Source organism: Cuculus canorus, chromosome 2, assembly GCF_017976375.1.
Source record: "Cuculus canorus isolate bCucCan1 chromosome 2, bCucCan1.pri, whole genome shotgun sequence".
NCBI lineage: Eukaryota > Metazoa > Chordata > Aves > Cuculiformes > Cuculidae > Cuculus > Cuculus canorus.
Window position 1 is genome coordinate 125807910 of NC_071402.1, and position 15796 is coordinate 125823705.

General features: G+C 40.6%; 1 protein-coding gene across 4 annotated transcripts in view; it reads right to left on the reverse strand.

Annotated features, from left to right (window-relative positions):
- SNX10 (sorting nexin 10) overlaps positions 1-15796 on the reverse strand; it is a 36525-nt gene that overhangs the window by 8798 nt on the left and 11931 nt on the right. For 3 of the 4 annotated variants that reach the window (XM_054059776.1, XM_054059775.1, XM_054059778.1), the window contains exons 2-5: positions 10930-10985; positions 5273-5359; positions 3240-3340; positions 2540-2638 (exon numbers count right to left, since the gene is read on the reverse strand). In XM_054059776.1, the coding sequence (XP_053915751.1) occupies positions 2540-2638; positions 3240-3340; positions 5273-5359; positions 10930-10953 (311 nt within the window). In that variant the 5' untranslated portion in view covers positions 10954-10985. Of the gene's footprint in view, positions 1-2539; positions 2639-3239; positions 3341-5272; positions 5360-10929; positions 10986-12405; positions 12555-15796 lie in introns of those variants that run through there. The other variant, XM_054059777.1, reaches the window with a different exon arrangement.

Sequence of the window (15796 nt, forward strand, 5' to 3'; positions counted from 1 at the left end):
TGGAGTGACACATGAAGAAGGACAAGAGAACTCAAGAGCTGTCCACATACAGGTAATACGGAGCAGCTCCCAGGGCCAGAAGCTGAACACCAGAGAGCTTCCAATGCTCAATCTCTACTCCTCAGATATGTGGTTCCTGCCCAGGCAGACACTACAGCAATCTGTTCACACAGCAAGGGCACTGGGCACAAACTGAGACTGAAAGAACTAATCTCCGTTTCAGAGGCGGCTTGGATTCTGATAACCTTACAAGGCACTAAGAGCAGAGAGAGGCTGGGATGCCCACACTGCATGCAGACATTGGAAAAATGTTATTTCCAAAATTCTCCTCTGACAGGTCCACATAGGCTCAAAGCCCATTTCTTCCTACTGTCACAAAGAAATACCAGTGGAGCTGTGAGCTTGTGCTCGGCGACTGCCATTATTGCTGGGGCAAACGGAGCATTCAGCTTTGCAGTTATGGGTTATGCCACCCAACGCAACTATTTTCTGTCTCCTTTCCTGCCACATTCCTAACGTAACAGGGAAGTCTACGTCTATGGTTCCCTATGAATGCCACACTAGAGAACATGCAGCATCCAGACCTAGAGCTTTAGTAAAGTCATGTGCGTATGTGTGTACACAAACACACTCTTTTGTTAATGAGTCCCACAAACTCAGTTTTAGAGAAAGAAATAACAACCATTGCTTCAGAGTAAAAAAAAAAAAAAGAGGAAAATGGCATCATATAGGCTAGCTGAGCCAGTAAAAAGATCCCTTCAGTAAGCATTGCAGAGGTGCCAACCAGCAGAGGGCAATGGCACAGCACGTCTGATGCCAAGCCCATTCATCACATAACTATATCCCTGCAATTCCTCCCAACTATTCCCCAGGGCTGAGAGAAAGATGACACCTTTTCTAAACACCATCCAAATTCAAAGATTTATATCATTACCTTACAACAGATATGCCTCTTTTCCCACTCCTGCACTAACAGCAGCAAGTTAAAACAATCCACATGCTGTCATTTTCAGCTCTCAGTAACCATTTAAGCTACAGACATCCACAAAACTGGAGAACAAGGATTTGTTTCAAGACAATCCACCTCTCTGTTTTGCACAGTGTTGTAAGTATTTTTGTTGCTGAAATATTTTAACTTGTTACCAGATTAGTGACAAGTTAGCAGATTGGTAACATTCTTTGCCATTCTAAAATGAGAATTATTTTGGAGATGCAGTAATCCAAGCTAGAACTGCTCAGACACAGGGAACCATACCCTTTGGCTGACCACTAATGTTATCACCTCTAGAAGCACAGTCACTATCTCACTGTTCTTCTTTCCTGAGGTGCAGGAAAAAAATACGATCTTTTTCTGCTCTCCCTTCTCTGTCTCACACGCTTTCAAGCAGTATTTATTTGCTATTCTTTGGCCACAGATCCTATGTAACTGTATACAGAAATTTTATTCCTGTAGCTGTTAGCTCTCCTTGCCTTCACCCGTTAAGCCTAACAGCCTCAGGACTAGTGATTTCTTGTCTGTTATGGAGGCTTATAACTATATCCCACTGACTGGAAAAACTGTGGGTCGAATATTTCTCTACCTACTGACCATGAGGCTTTTGGAATGTTCTGCTTCTTTCCTTTGCTTATGCAGTTCTGATTCATGGAAACACTGATACCAAAAGATGAACAGTCTCTCCTTGCAGCGTTTCACCATGTCCTTACCCTAAGCCGTGGCTAAAGATAGCCTGCAAATGGCACGATTCCTGCCCCAGCAGCTGTGAGCAGCCTGCTCTCACACCACTAGTGTCAGGGTACTACAAGAATGGCAGAGAAAGCAGAAAATTACCCCAGAAGGGTCTCTGCCACTGTAGAAGGTAAAGTGGTTACAGCAGAGAGACTGAGGGATGCAGTACTGAAACTCATATGGTACCTCCTTATAACGCAGGCCAGACTCTAGCTATGACTACACAGTTCCTTTACACTAACCCTTTACATAGCTGCACAGATGAATGATTTTATACAAATTGCAGCTGTACTGAAAGTGATGACAGACTCTAGAGCTTGTCTGTGTTAGTGGGACTGGTAAACAAAGTAACTGGTATTATAGGAAATATCCGCGTTAGGAGATCTCACTGCAGAATTCTCCAAGGCTCCCAGTGGCTTAGCCCACAAAAACTGATTTACCGTTGACATAAATAGCAAGTCTATTGCTGTGTGAGAATACCTGGTTCATTCTTGAAAGCTAGAAACAAACATCACGGTGAAAGATCTCCCAACCTCAGTACCCAACCTCAGTACACAACTGCAAAGTGATATTAACCCAAAACCATTATTTACAATCAATGCAATGAAACACAATGGAAAAGCCCCAGCTGACGTTTCCTCACAACCAGACATGAAGTCACGTGTACAAAATATGACTTTGCAAATAAACCAAATGTGTAGCAAGTACAGATGACCACACGGTGGCTCTCAAGTACCAGAGATGAGCTATTTTAAACCAGAAAATTGATGACATCATAAAAACGCCAACATGTCTAGAATAGGATGTACTTACTTTTCCAGGAATTCTTGCAGACCCTGTCGGCGATGGTCCACGTGATGGGGGTTGTTCATATTGAAAAAGGGAGTTTTAGATGGCAGTTCAGGTAACTGTCTTTATAAACAAGAAGAAAATACACAGTTAAAACCAAATGCGAAACAGCAGAGAAAAATGCAATAAGCAAATGCCAAAACCCCAAGTATGTGAACATCATGAGTCATGTTCCAGAAACTTATTAAATCAAATTTTGGGACACAAGGCTGAGAAACTGAAGGTCTTCTCATACACTTCAAAAGGGAAAAATAAATTAATCTGAATGTTCTGGTCCAGTTGTTAAGCCTGCTTGCATGTCTAGCTGGGTCTCTTATGGCTCTTATGGAACCTAAACACATCCTAAAAGTGCAGAGAGGAGGTATGTACACCTACACTAGGTAGCTATTTCTGCTACCTGTGTGTAGCAAAAGGAAACACAGATTGAATCTGCTATAAATTAGAGGATGGCTCACCAAACAAAGGCTATCAGTACAAACCACATTCTTTGGGGTTTAAAACAGAGAAAATGCCCTATACAGAATAAACTTGTGCTACTAAGTACTAGTAAGAAACACAGGCCACTTCCCAGATCCAATTTCTGCAGTTCTCAGAATTAAGATGGAACAATCCTCCTCTTCACTGACTGTCAAGATTATTAAAAAGCTGTAATGAAGTTGCTTACATAAGCACTGCATTGCTCTGAAGCCTCTGCCGAAGCCAAACGAATTCTCGAAAGCGTCGTCTAACACAGGATGTTTTCCTTGTAAAGCACATACTGTTTGTCTGTTGGGAAATAAAAAACATTTTACTTTGTAAATCAGCTTAAGCTCAACTGCAGGCATTATATTAAAAAAAGCAACATCCGAGATGCTAATCCCCAAGACACCAATGTAAAGCCTCACATGAATTTAGTTTAGGTTAAGAACTTCTCAGACAGGACTGGTGACAGTATCTACTGCTTCTCTGGGAAATATTTTTTCATCGCCTCAGGACGTGAAGACCTCAGGAAAAAGTTTCAGCAGATAATGGCAATCTTTGCAGGAAAAAAAAAGGGGGCATGTTTAGCTGTTCTAGTTATAATCCTGCAAATAGTTATCTGAGTTCTTCCAGTGTGCAATCCTACTTAAATCAAATGAAAGAAACCAATGTGACCACTCTCTGCAAGCAGCGGCACTTGGAAGTTTCCCAATGAACACTAATACTCCACTAGGAAATGCCAATTCACCAAAAGAGAAACAATTCATAGAAATTAAATGCTTGTTGCAAAATTTTCCTCCACCTATCAGAGAGGAATCCATTATATACCTCCCTGCAGTCCAACTTGCTCTCAATCCTGTGCCACAAGCCACAGCTCCTAGACAGCCACATGATGCCGGCTGCAGAAGGCCCAAGGATGTCAGCTTTCTGAAGCAGATGAGTACCTGGGATATCTCACACTTTAAGAAGCCAAATGCTCCAAGAGCTGGGCACAAGGAGAACCCAACTGGTCGAAGAGCCTGGAAGACCTGAGATTTTGCATCTGTTGAGTAGCCTGGATGGAAGGATTGACCTAGAGACTTGGTCTCTGGAAGCCCTGGCAGTGCACTGGTAGGGACCTGATCTGTTGCTCGTCAGCTTCAGAGACGTCCAGTGCTGGATCACAGAACACTGGGTCTAAATGACATCACCCTAACTTAGCAGTCACTGGGAAAGTCAGTAATATAGTTCCATCCAGAAACACCAATGCCTATTAAACAGTAACACAGCACCCACCTGGCCAAATCTACAGAATTTCTATTCACCATTAGTCAGAAATATAATTGCTTTTGAAACAGTACTTAAACCACATTACAAAATGTAAGAGTTTCACAGCTCTCACTGCCACACAGGAGAGAAGTACTTGTCACAATGGACATTAAATAAGCCATCCTTTGACTGCTTGCAGTCATTACACTTTATGCTTAATTCTCCCACACAGGAAGGAAATACTTTTGATCTTGTGACAAGCATTATTTACGCAAGTTGGTGCTCTCAAATTCTTTTCTTCATACTTGACACAATTCACAAAAAAATCTTGACATTGCAATTAAAATCCCTGAACCGTGATTTAGAAAATTAGGATAACTCCTTCCTGTATCATGCACCAAAGAAGAATAATCAACAAAACAAAGTTATGTATATGACAGATTTAATACACAAGAGATCTGTAATTCTAAGTGCACTCCCATTAACAGTCAGCTACAAGCATAAACCTAAATGTAGTTACTTGATATATCCAAGCACAAGCACACCATGAACGTCAAGGCACACTGAAAACAACCACATGGCAGCAACCAAAAAAATGCGGCAAGAAGAACTGAGAAGAATTTAACATACAAATAACTAGACATATTCTTGAAAGAAATGTTTTCCCACACATACCTGAACATCAAAATCCTTCTCTAAGGGTAATACATCACTGACTATGACAGTATTCTATCTGGTAAGCAAAGTTAAAAATAATCTCCATTGCAAGACATCATGGACACAATACAAAATTCACAGACCTACTGCATGGCCTTTAGCCAACCCACCATACCTGTTCCACAACATCTCAGAAGTTGAAAGCAGAATAATATCCTCCAGCCTCCCAGAAGCGATACAAAGAAACTCCATTAATACCCCAAAGAGAACCATGGCTTGGACAGAAACAACAATAAGAGCCCAAAATATGTGTGCTGGTATTTCTGTACTTACATGAATAAATATCTCATAGTCTATGTAAGAATGCCATGAGTCTTCTTTCTGTGTCCTGGGGTCTCGCACCAACACAGTTACAAATTCCTGCAAATGCATAATAAAAATCAAGCAATTAATTTCGGAAGTCAAAGGCAGTCTGAAAGACTCTTGACTGCTCTGCTGTTCCACAAACTACTGTGCGCAGATTAAAAGCTGAACTGCTGTTTTATTGGATTTTGCAACCCTATAAAAGCAGAAGCAAAAAGCAATGAATCATCTGAGCTACACCACACGTCCGGGAAATTTCTTGCCAAACTGCAAGCTGAAAAGGAATATTTCAGATTAAGTAATACTGGGGAAATTCATACATGCTTCATGCATGGGAGATTTGGTGATCTCAGTAGCTACAACTTAAAAACCTGACATTCAGTCATACATGTAAGAGAGAACTAGGCAGGTATTTTAGGTTTTTCCCACCCTTGTAATCAACATTCATAAAGAATGTATTACAAACCTGAACTTGGTACCCAACACTTACATATAGCATTCTATTTGCTCCTAAAGTTCTTTTTCTCGTTTTATCTATATTTTTAAAAACCTACTATTCATACCGATTGATTTCAGGAATCAGAGGTCAGTGCTCAGTACCTTCATGAGGAGCTGAAGAACTGCCTTTTTTTCTACACCTCAAACAACTTGCTCCAGCTCAGCAGAAAAGGGAGTACCACTATCTTAGACACAGATGTGACACAGGGAATCAAGGTATCAAGCCAAGCATCCCAGATGCTGCATGGAAGGAGATTAATCTTCCTCCTCTTTAATGCTGCGTGTCATTTTGGATCCACCAACAACACAAGCCATGGAGTACGACTGAGGATGCAAGACTAGGGCACTACTATCCCTATCTGCCCAAGAAGGCAACACAGCTTCCCCATTTTCAAAGGACAGTGATATAGAGTATTTGTCCTAAATGAGATATGACAACTTCTATTTCCTTGTAACTCCTACTCTCATATGATGACTTAGAGGTATCTCAAAGGAGTATGTGAGGCCTGTGGGCATTACTGGCTGTCAATAATAGGAACTGGAAGAACCTGGAGAATTAAATGCTGCTGAATATCCTTAGCTAATGATCATGTGAAACCCTGTATTCTGTTTAAGAAAAACAAAAACCAAAAAAATGGTAAATCTGTATGTTCATTGTAAGATGGAAAAGGTTTCTTTAAAATACAGAGGTTGAAAGTGTGCCTAACTACCTGCTGTTTCCCAAGCAAAAGAACAGGCTGCCCTACTTCAGTTGCTTAAACTATTCACCCAAAGAGCTAAGCCAACTCCTTAAACAATTACGCAGTTAAAGAAAACCAGATCATTTTAAACCTTAGATCAGTTCCCCCTAACAGGAATGCACTGCACAAGACCTCCAGGTACAGGAATCAACTGTGTTAGGAAGGACAGTAGCTCTGGTAAACAACACACTTTTTTAGTACACCTTTGCACAAATCAAGATATCCTGAACTTGAAAGCTCTCAAAAGGTGTCTCTCCATGATCAAACCACAGACATCAGAAATAAAACCACCTACTCTTCAGCCAAGTCCTCTCCTCCCACCATGCACACTTCAGTGTGCCACCAGTGGCAACCTTCAATGGATCAATACACGAGCAATGACAACCTGGGACAGAAAAGACATTTTTCCCTGAACAGTTGACACACTCTGTAAATGGCAGGGAATTGTTCATGCCTGGATTAAATCATTTACCACACTGACTTCCAGGCAGTACTACTTCAGGGATTATTTCTAGGTGGTACTGTTTCAGGGATAGGGAGCCTGTCGCCTAATGTCTGGATACAGCCCGTAGTTTTACCTCACCTAGCTTAGCTCCTAGTCACAGGCATGCTTTCTACATTATTGCTGGATAACCTTTTGGTGTGTGTTATGAGCATCTTGCCAAAGAAAGCCGATTACAAAGGCTCCTACCACCTCTTCTGCTTCTTCCCTTGCTGAAGAGCTCCAGAGGCCAGATTCTCCTCTGCTTTGTATTCTCTGCAACTTTTTAACACTCTACCAACGTGACACAAAAGGAACAAATTAAGAGAGTTGTAATCAGTTCTACAAGCTGAGGGTCATGCCTTTACAAGCAGAAAAACACCAGTGGAGAGAGGAGGAAGTTATTCGCCCTCCTGAGTAACATGATGAACAAAAGAAAAAAACATTTCCCAGTTTTTTTCCTCTTGCTTTACTGTTGATCATATTTAGCATACATACATAGACATGGCATACTTTTGTACCCACTGTAACATCTTTTCATACCCATAGTCTCACCTCCAAGCAAGTTTTTGCCTTGTCAGCCCTCCAGTTCCCTGCATCTCACTCTTCCCCATAGCTGCAACTATTTCTCTTAAACACACTTTTTTCTTTCTTGAGCCCTAAGCTCATCAGTCCTGCAAGCTGGAAGAAGAGAAATTATGCCAGGAAGCTTTAAACAGGATGCTGTTCTCCCTTTCAGCTGCTGCAGCTCAGGAGTCACAGCTCCAGGCAGCCTGCTCGTAACTGAACCTCAGTCCCCTTCCTCTCATCCACTGCCATACTGGCTTCTCATTGCACTTCCTTTTGTCCAGGTTCCCCAAATTACTTCGTATCCAAGTAACCTTCTATAACTCTTCTCTCCTTTGTACAGAAACAAAATGTATGCTTCCTTAAACCTCTATTATAGCAAAGGAGTGCAATAAAGTGTTGCATTAGCTATGGGTTACCTAGCATATCATTCCAGACCACGTGGTTCACACAGAAAACCCTGTATACTTTTAATTTCCTGTTAGTCACACAGTTTCAATACCAACTCAGTTAAGCACCCTTCAGACTGTACCCATAAAGGAGGCCTTTCAGTGGCAGGCAGATGTCTACGCAGTATACCACTGAGCCAAGAGTAAAAATGACCTATGGTACAGCAGAGCATCTCAGCAAACTGCAGCCCTCACACAGCCAGTGTCAGCTCCAATTTGAAACACTCGGATTTCAACAGAAGACTAGGTGTTTCTTTTTATTTTCCTTCCCCCCTTTATTTACCAAAGAATACCAACACTGAGTCCAGAATTAAGCAAGACAAACATTAAGCAATGAGAAAACAAAACCAAAAATGTACAGTCTTTCTCAAGATCTATGGTTACTTCTGTATAAACATCTTGAATCCAGTAAGTGTTAATCCCAATTCCCATTAGCAGTTTCTGCTGCTCTGAAACAGTGGTGTTACACACTTAGACTACCTCTTTTTTTTTTCTTTTTTTTTTTTTTTTTTATCTTTAAAGGCTTCTCCAGGATACAAGACCCTACCTTGGACAACAATTTTGATTTAATCAAAGCAGCCCTAACTGGCTGGTATAGATGCAGATACACTGCCAGAAAAAGGTGCTTGTGCCTTCCCTATCCCCATAAAAGTACTTTTGCAAAGGCTAATAGTCACATGTAGGCTACACTTAGGTGTGAGCAGAGTTAGGTGGCAGAATATTCCTCTGGGAAATTGCTGTTGTATGCTCAGTCCATCCTATGGTCACTGGTCACAAACAGTCACCAGATTACAACAGCTTTGAATGACAACTGTCTTTCCGTATATTCTCCCTTCCCTCCCCATCTTGCTATAAAAATTAGGATATTCTCAATAGACATGTCTATCTTCAAGCAATACACTGTTAAACTAGGGGAGGGTGAGGCTAGCCTCTCCCTCCCACAGCCCACATGAACACTGACTTCATCTTTTGTCAAAAGATTGCATTGCCATCCAGCTGCACAAACTAGGGTGCAGAGCCCAAAGAGACACAAGATTTCAGGTACTTTTTCTTTCGTCAGCTGCAGTGCTTTTCAAGGTGTCTTCTTCCCCCACTCAGTTCTGCTTGGTTTTTCCAGAACTACGGATCCAGCTAGTGCCACATTATACACTTTCAACACTGGGTTTTTTGAAGATTTTTTTTGTGTTTTGGTTTTGTTTTTAAATTGAGGGGCACAATATATGCACACCTATCATGTAATCAAGAATGATATGTGTCCTATAACACATAAGTGAAATAATTATCTCAAACCCAGAATCTACTGCTGTCAGTTCGAAGTGTCTAAGTTAAGTCATGGAGGCCTATTGCAGTGGGAACAATATAGACTCAACAGAAAGCTACTGGAAAAAGTGACTTCTACATTTATTCCTTATCCCTGGAAACTGTTAAATTGATAAGCAAAACATTTCCTATCCAAAATGCTAGCTCTGATATGGATCCCAGCAGCCATGCTGGCCCAAACATTCTCATGAAGGACTTCAAATCTGCCTCAAAAGTAGTCATAACTACATAATCAGCTGGAATTAGCAGAGCAGATCCCTGGCTAGATGTACCTTTTAATTCCTAGCTAAAATAGCCAGCTTAGGCATGGCACCAGTGGCATTTAGCCACCCTGTCCTCAAGACCTGGAGCAGTCCAAGCAGTTAGGGCCACACAAAAATGACAAAATGGCCAAAGTGACCCCCATGCCTGGTTTACACTTACTTCCTCATAGTTATAGTCTTATGCAAAGAACATGAGTGTTGATAGCAGAGGAAAAGGGCAGCACTGAGGTCATGTAGACACAAGCACTGAAAACTGAAACTTTCCCATTTGGATTTGCCTCAAAAGGAAGAATGCACCATAAAAGCAGCTGAAGCAAACAGATGAATTTTTTTTATTTATTTATTTTTTAACTTGCCCTCATCTTTCCCGTTAGAAATATTTCTGCATCATGCAATGGATTGCTCAGAGAGAAGGATAAGCCAGTAGCTCTCCTATACAGGATCTGACCACAAAAATTGTGCTTCTGTTAAGTCTATTTTTAACATCTTATTAGGAAAACAGGAAATCTGACATGGAAACATGTATTTTTAATATGGGGAAAAAAAATCTACCACAAGGAGGAGGAATAAAAATAATCTTGCATTGGATGATTATTTGCTTCATTCATTCCAGCTGCATTTTAATTCAAACTGCTGTGCTCAGAACAGTATCAGGTGATAACCTCATGCTCCATGGTGCCACTGTTACACATCTGATTAGTCAATAACCCCGAAAGAGTCATTTTCCACAAAGCTTCAGAGAAAAAAGTTTCCCACCAGGTCGTCTGTTTGTAAAAGGATCAGCCACAAAAGACATGGGGCTTTTCACGCTGGGAGTGCTGGTATCTTCACTCCACGCACGCTGAGTAGCAAGGCTGATAAGAGACTAACAGCTGAGATAAAATCATTCGTTGAAACTTTTAACATTCGTTGTGATGGAGCAAAAGAGAACATGCAAGCGTGATTCTTGTGGTCCACGCATCTGGTAATCAGAGTTCAGACTCAGCTCCAACCATTATGCTCTAGAAAATTCCTGATAACTGATGGAGAGAAAACAGAAATCCAAATCCCTCTCTGCTATCTTACTGTCAGAGCCCCTTATGTATAGAGTCATTTAACCTCCTTCTCTTCGATTCAATGAATATTTGATTCTTCCATAAAACTTTAACAGGAGAAACTGGCACTGCATCACTCCAGAATATTCTGTAGCCTGGCCCTTAGAATATGAAGAATACAACCAATCTTTCCCAGCCCAGATGAATCTTAATGAAATTTAACCCACAATCACCAAAGCAGAATTCTTTTTTATTAAAGCTTAGAGGTGACTTACTTGTTTTTCATGTTTTGGTGTCATCTTCAGTGGTTTGTACTAAAATTAATATCAATCTGAAAAAAAAAAGAAAGACAGACAAACATCAGATTGGCATGTAGTAGTTATTTGAAGGTCATTATCACTTTTTCTGGACAGTGGAAATAGCCAGGCTCAGTGCCATATATACCAGAAAACATGTTTGTATTAACTAGATCTAAAAATAATTCTTTATTTAAAAAAAAAAAAAAATCCCATTTTAGAGGCACTAGCTTAGCCCCCTTCTGGGGGTATTTGCTGTACAGTCCAGTGATGCCTGTCCATCTCTGGAAATCAGTGCTTTTCTTCACTGCTCTGAGAGATGCCTCAGAGCTTATCCTTGGACCCACCTCCCAACAGCTCTGCACAGCGAGCATCCCCAGGGCACAAACAGCCGAGGCAGTGCTGCCCATGCCTTGTTCCCAGGCACCCAAGCACATGTCTGTGAGACTGCAGGCAAGTCCAGGAGACACTAAAACACCTGGATCAGCACAATTTAAAGTCCCTCTCAACTGCTTCTCTGAAACCGAGATAAGCAGAGAAACAATCTGTCCAGATCCTGCAGGGTAGCAGGCTAAATTACTAGGGCTAAATTTCAGTGTCCATGTTTTTAACACCTCCACATAGGGAAGTGTATAATTACACCAAATAAAAAAATTCCATCTTTAATCTGTTTTAAACCTACTCTTTCCCTGGAAATCCCAATAAATTTTTAACTACCTCTGCAGTCTCATAAACCAGTTTGTTTCCTCAGGACAGGTACATGCACAGGAAGAGCAGAGCAGCTTTATTCAGTTGCTAGTTTGCATACACACCACCTGCCTAAAAATGACAACAGGGCAAAAAGGATTTACAATTTGCCTTTCCCCTTTACCTTCTCCCACATGCCAACCAGCCACAGCCAGCTAACACCTGCACTGACTCCCAGCTACAAAAACACACTATTGCCTCCTTGGCTGTTAGAAGTCAGCCTCCTCTTTCCAAACTGAACAGGACCCAAGGAGGATCTGTCCTTCGCCCCAGGAGTACAGCTCCCTGGCTTAGCCTCATAGTCAGGAGGGGTGCCACTCAAGCAGGAGAAGCTGAGCAAATTCCTGATTTGATCTGGGTAGGCACCTTGTGCTGGAAAAGGTGAATTTGCATGTTTCTTAGGCAACCACCTCCGTAGCTCTTGTCAGCAGGCTGCAAAATGCTCACACGTGACAAGGGAAGACACATGGTTATGTTTTTGGAGGTGGCTTGCTAAGGTTTGGCAATACAGAGCTTGGAGATGCTGTTGTCACTATATAATTACATATTTCGATCAAGCTCAGCTAAGGATTCTTGGACAACTCACCCTCCGCCCAATGCCTCTTACAAACACACCTTTTACATTACAACTCCACCTAAAATGCACAAAGATAAGCACACACATATTCCTTTGTAGGACCAGGAAATTACATTCTGGAACAAACATACCTTTGTCAAATTCTTATAGGATGTTACACCCAAATAGGATACTCTGTCTCCAAACAGAAATGTCCATACAGGCACCCCAAACCGTGCCTTCAGTATAGTTCCTATTTCCACAAGGAGAAGGCCACCACTTCACTTCTGCAGCCGGGATGGTGCTGATAAAACCACAGAGGAATCTTGAAAACACACTCCCAATACATTTTATTTTTTTTTTTACTCAATGTATTTGTGCATAACTGGCACACGTGCTTCAGGCTGAAGGTGGAAGCAGGCTCAGCAGCACCAAGCAGTTCAAAGAGGCACAAGCATTTATTTGTCTCATCAGTTATAGCTTCTGCTAATACATAAGTACGTTAGGAGATTTCCTTTTGGTGGAGACAAATTGCTTTTCTCATACAAGCACAAACCCAAACCACAAAAACGCTGTGCAGGGCTCAGGCTGTTTGAAGAGGAAGGGCTGCTTCTGCCTGCTATCGCTCCTCATTTTGTGCCGTTGTAAATCTATATAGTTGGGGGGCGCTTTTTTCCCCTTTCTGCTCCAGTTGAATGTCGTTTTGTTTTTTAAATGGCAATTCTATTTTTTTTTCAGTTATATATCTTTATTCTATCAGATTTTGCAGCCTCCTTCTCTCCTGTCTCTTAACTGCTTTAAGTAAGAAATCATGCAAGCCCAAAATATCTCATTCCCAACACTGTTAGTGAATGACAGGACTGAAATAACACATTTCTTTTTGTCCTGTTTTCTAATGACCAAGTTATGTGCTGATGTAGGTTAGAAAGAACAGTTTAAATTTCAAGCAGCCATTGCAATTTTGAATATTTAATGACTAAAATTAATATTTCAGCACCAAAACCTTCCTAAAATATTTAAAATATATAATCTTTTCATCAAGTAATTTGAAAAAAATTCAGAAATACAAGCCCACCAAAGCTACCTTTTCCACAGACACTTCAGCAAGCCCGAGATCACCCCAATCACGCTGCAGTTACCTGCAAACACACCAAATGCAGTATTCTGTCTAGTAGCAAGACATATTTTGGGACTTCTTTAACATACTTACAAGTCAGTGAAGCAGAACAGTTCAACTGTCTGCTTAACAAGATGTCTTTTTATCTTTAGAAAAACCTTACCCAGAATACTGGTAATGAAGAGAAGCAGCCTTCAGAAAACAAACGGAAGGTTGCTTGTCTTTTTACTCATAAAAAATTTTCACTGACAGAGAAATGCAGCAGTGCTCGGAAAAAGAATCAAAAAAGGCAGTGGTAGATCTGTAGTTTTGATAAAATGCTTTCTGCTGTGACTGGGAAAAAACCAACACTGCTTTGAATAAGTTTTTGTTCTGCTTCTGTTATCAGTCTGAAGACTGTTTTTCTTTACTACTTTTATATACTTGACACCTGCTCCTTGCGGTACATATTTTTGACAGTTCTTAATTGCATAACCAACAAAACCACTAGGGAACAGCTCCACAACTGCCAACAACCACCTTAAAACAAAAAGATTACGTAGGATGACTTGCCATACTTCCTGTAGTCGAAAAAAAAAAAAATCTGGGAAGAAAAAAAGAAACCAAACCCAAGTACTGCAGTGCTTTTTCTTTGGAAAATAAATTGCAGTGCTCTTCTTAAGGATCACAGATAAATACTATTAAGTATTATAGTTTATTTCATACTTTAGAGTTGATTTTATATTTTAAAATCTTAATTAAAAGATATTATTTAATAATCCAAGGGAATACCCTTTTATCATGGAAATGGATTGCTCTTAAAGAGGAAGTCACTTCTCTACACTCCCAAGCTGAAAGACCAAAACTCAAGGTTTTTGCCTGCGGTACTGCTTGACAATTTGCTATAAGAACAGCACAAACAAATGTGAGCCCTCCCAGCCACCTCATTAGTAGCTGTGTTTAATTGCACTGAAATTTTATAATTTCACTCATTGCTGAGCAGTGGCCTTTACAATGTTTTTGCACGCTCTGGGATTGCTCACAAATTTCACGCAGCCAGTGTTTCCCCTCAGGCAATAAGTGTCGACCCGCAGCTCAAGAATTATCCATCCACCCACCTTTCATTATTTCTAAATACATATCTAAAAGATCACTTTCAAGATTTAATAGGGAAGATTGCTCTACTTTTAGATCTTGGTGATAACTGAAAGTCCTATTCAGTCACAAGCAAAGATCTCAGCTGTACTTTTAAGGTTCTTCCCATAGTGAGCGTCAAGTGAAACTCTGTCAAGGCTTCAACATGACTGAGAGAGATATTACAATTAAATCTCTAAATACTTAAAGATTTTTGCTGCATTTTATCTTTTGCTTACCTTAATATTAATAAAAAAAAAATCCTAAGAATTTTCATCTACAACCTGTAGAAAGTACAGCTGCATCCACATATGGAGTTCACCATCACATAACACGCCTGCGTGCACCTGATCACACTATGATCCTAGAAGGCAAGTCATCCATATGGATTTCTAAGGAAAATATACATACAGGAGGTGACGATGGGAAGAGGATATGATGAATACAGCTATGATAAAAGAAGATGCTAGCTCTGGAGAGTTGAAAAAAGGCTATAATAAACTCAATAATCCCATGTTAAAACATAAGTAGTAGCTAGATTTCGGATAGGACAATACCAGTTTTTTTTGACCATTTATTTATTTGCAAAAGTCTCAGGTTCTGGACTAATTCTGAGAAGTCAGTCATTGGCAGGGAGAGTCACTGCTGGGGAAAGAACATCTTCAACTCCTGCACGAAGCAGAGGACCTGAGAGGTGCCTGTCTCACTGCTGTTGAAAATGAGTTGGAAATGGAGGGGCCAAATATCCTCTTACTACTAACTCACAGATAGTCAGAAGCTGAGGTGAAATATTACTATAGGTTTCAAAGGAAAGGATAACAAGTGGGAGAAAGCAATGTTAACTCTTTTATGGAACAAAATTGCCTGAAATTGTAAGACCAGCCATATTGTATGTAGCAATGGAAAGATTCATCTAGTCCAGCAGTGACTTAGATTATGACTGATAGTGGAGCTTTGGAGTGTAAGAAACATGCAAAATTTTGAGTGCTTATTCCCCAGTTTTGAAGAAGATAATGTGAAAATTATATATAGTTAGCATACATTTATACATATAAAATGTACCAGTCTGATGCTAAACTGACCACATCATAACATAGCCTGGCACTTAAAAGAATTGAGTACATGGCCATCACAGAACTACTGTTCTTGTTGACAGGAAAAATCCTATTCAAATGCTGTTCCCCAAGCAGAGACTTCCAGTCAATCCAAAGTAACTCAGCCTCAGCAGATGCCTTCTACTTTACCTATTCCAGTTTAATACCTGGGACCAAAACAACTGCACTCATCAGGAATCACGAGTTCCCCTCTGCCCA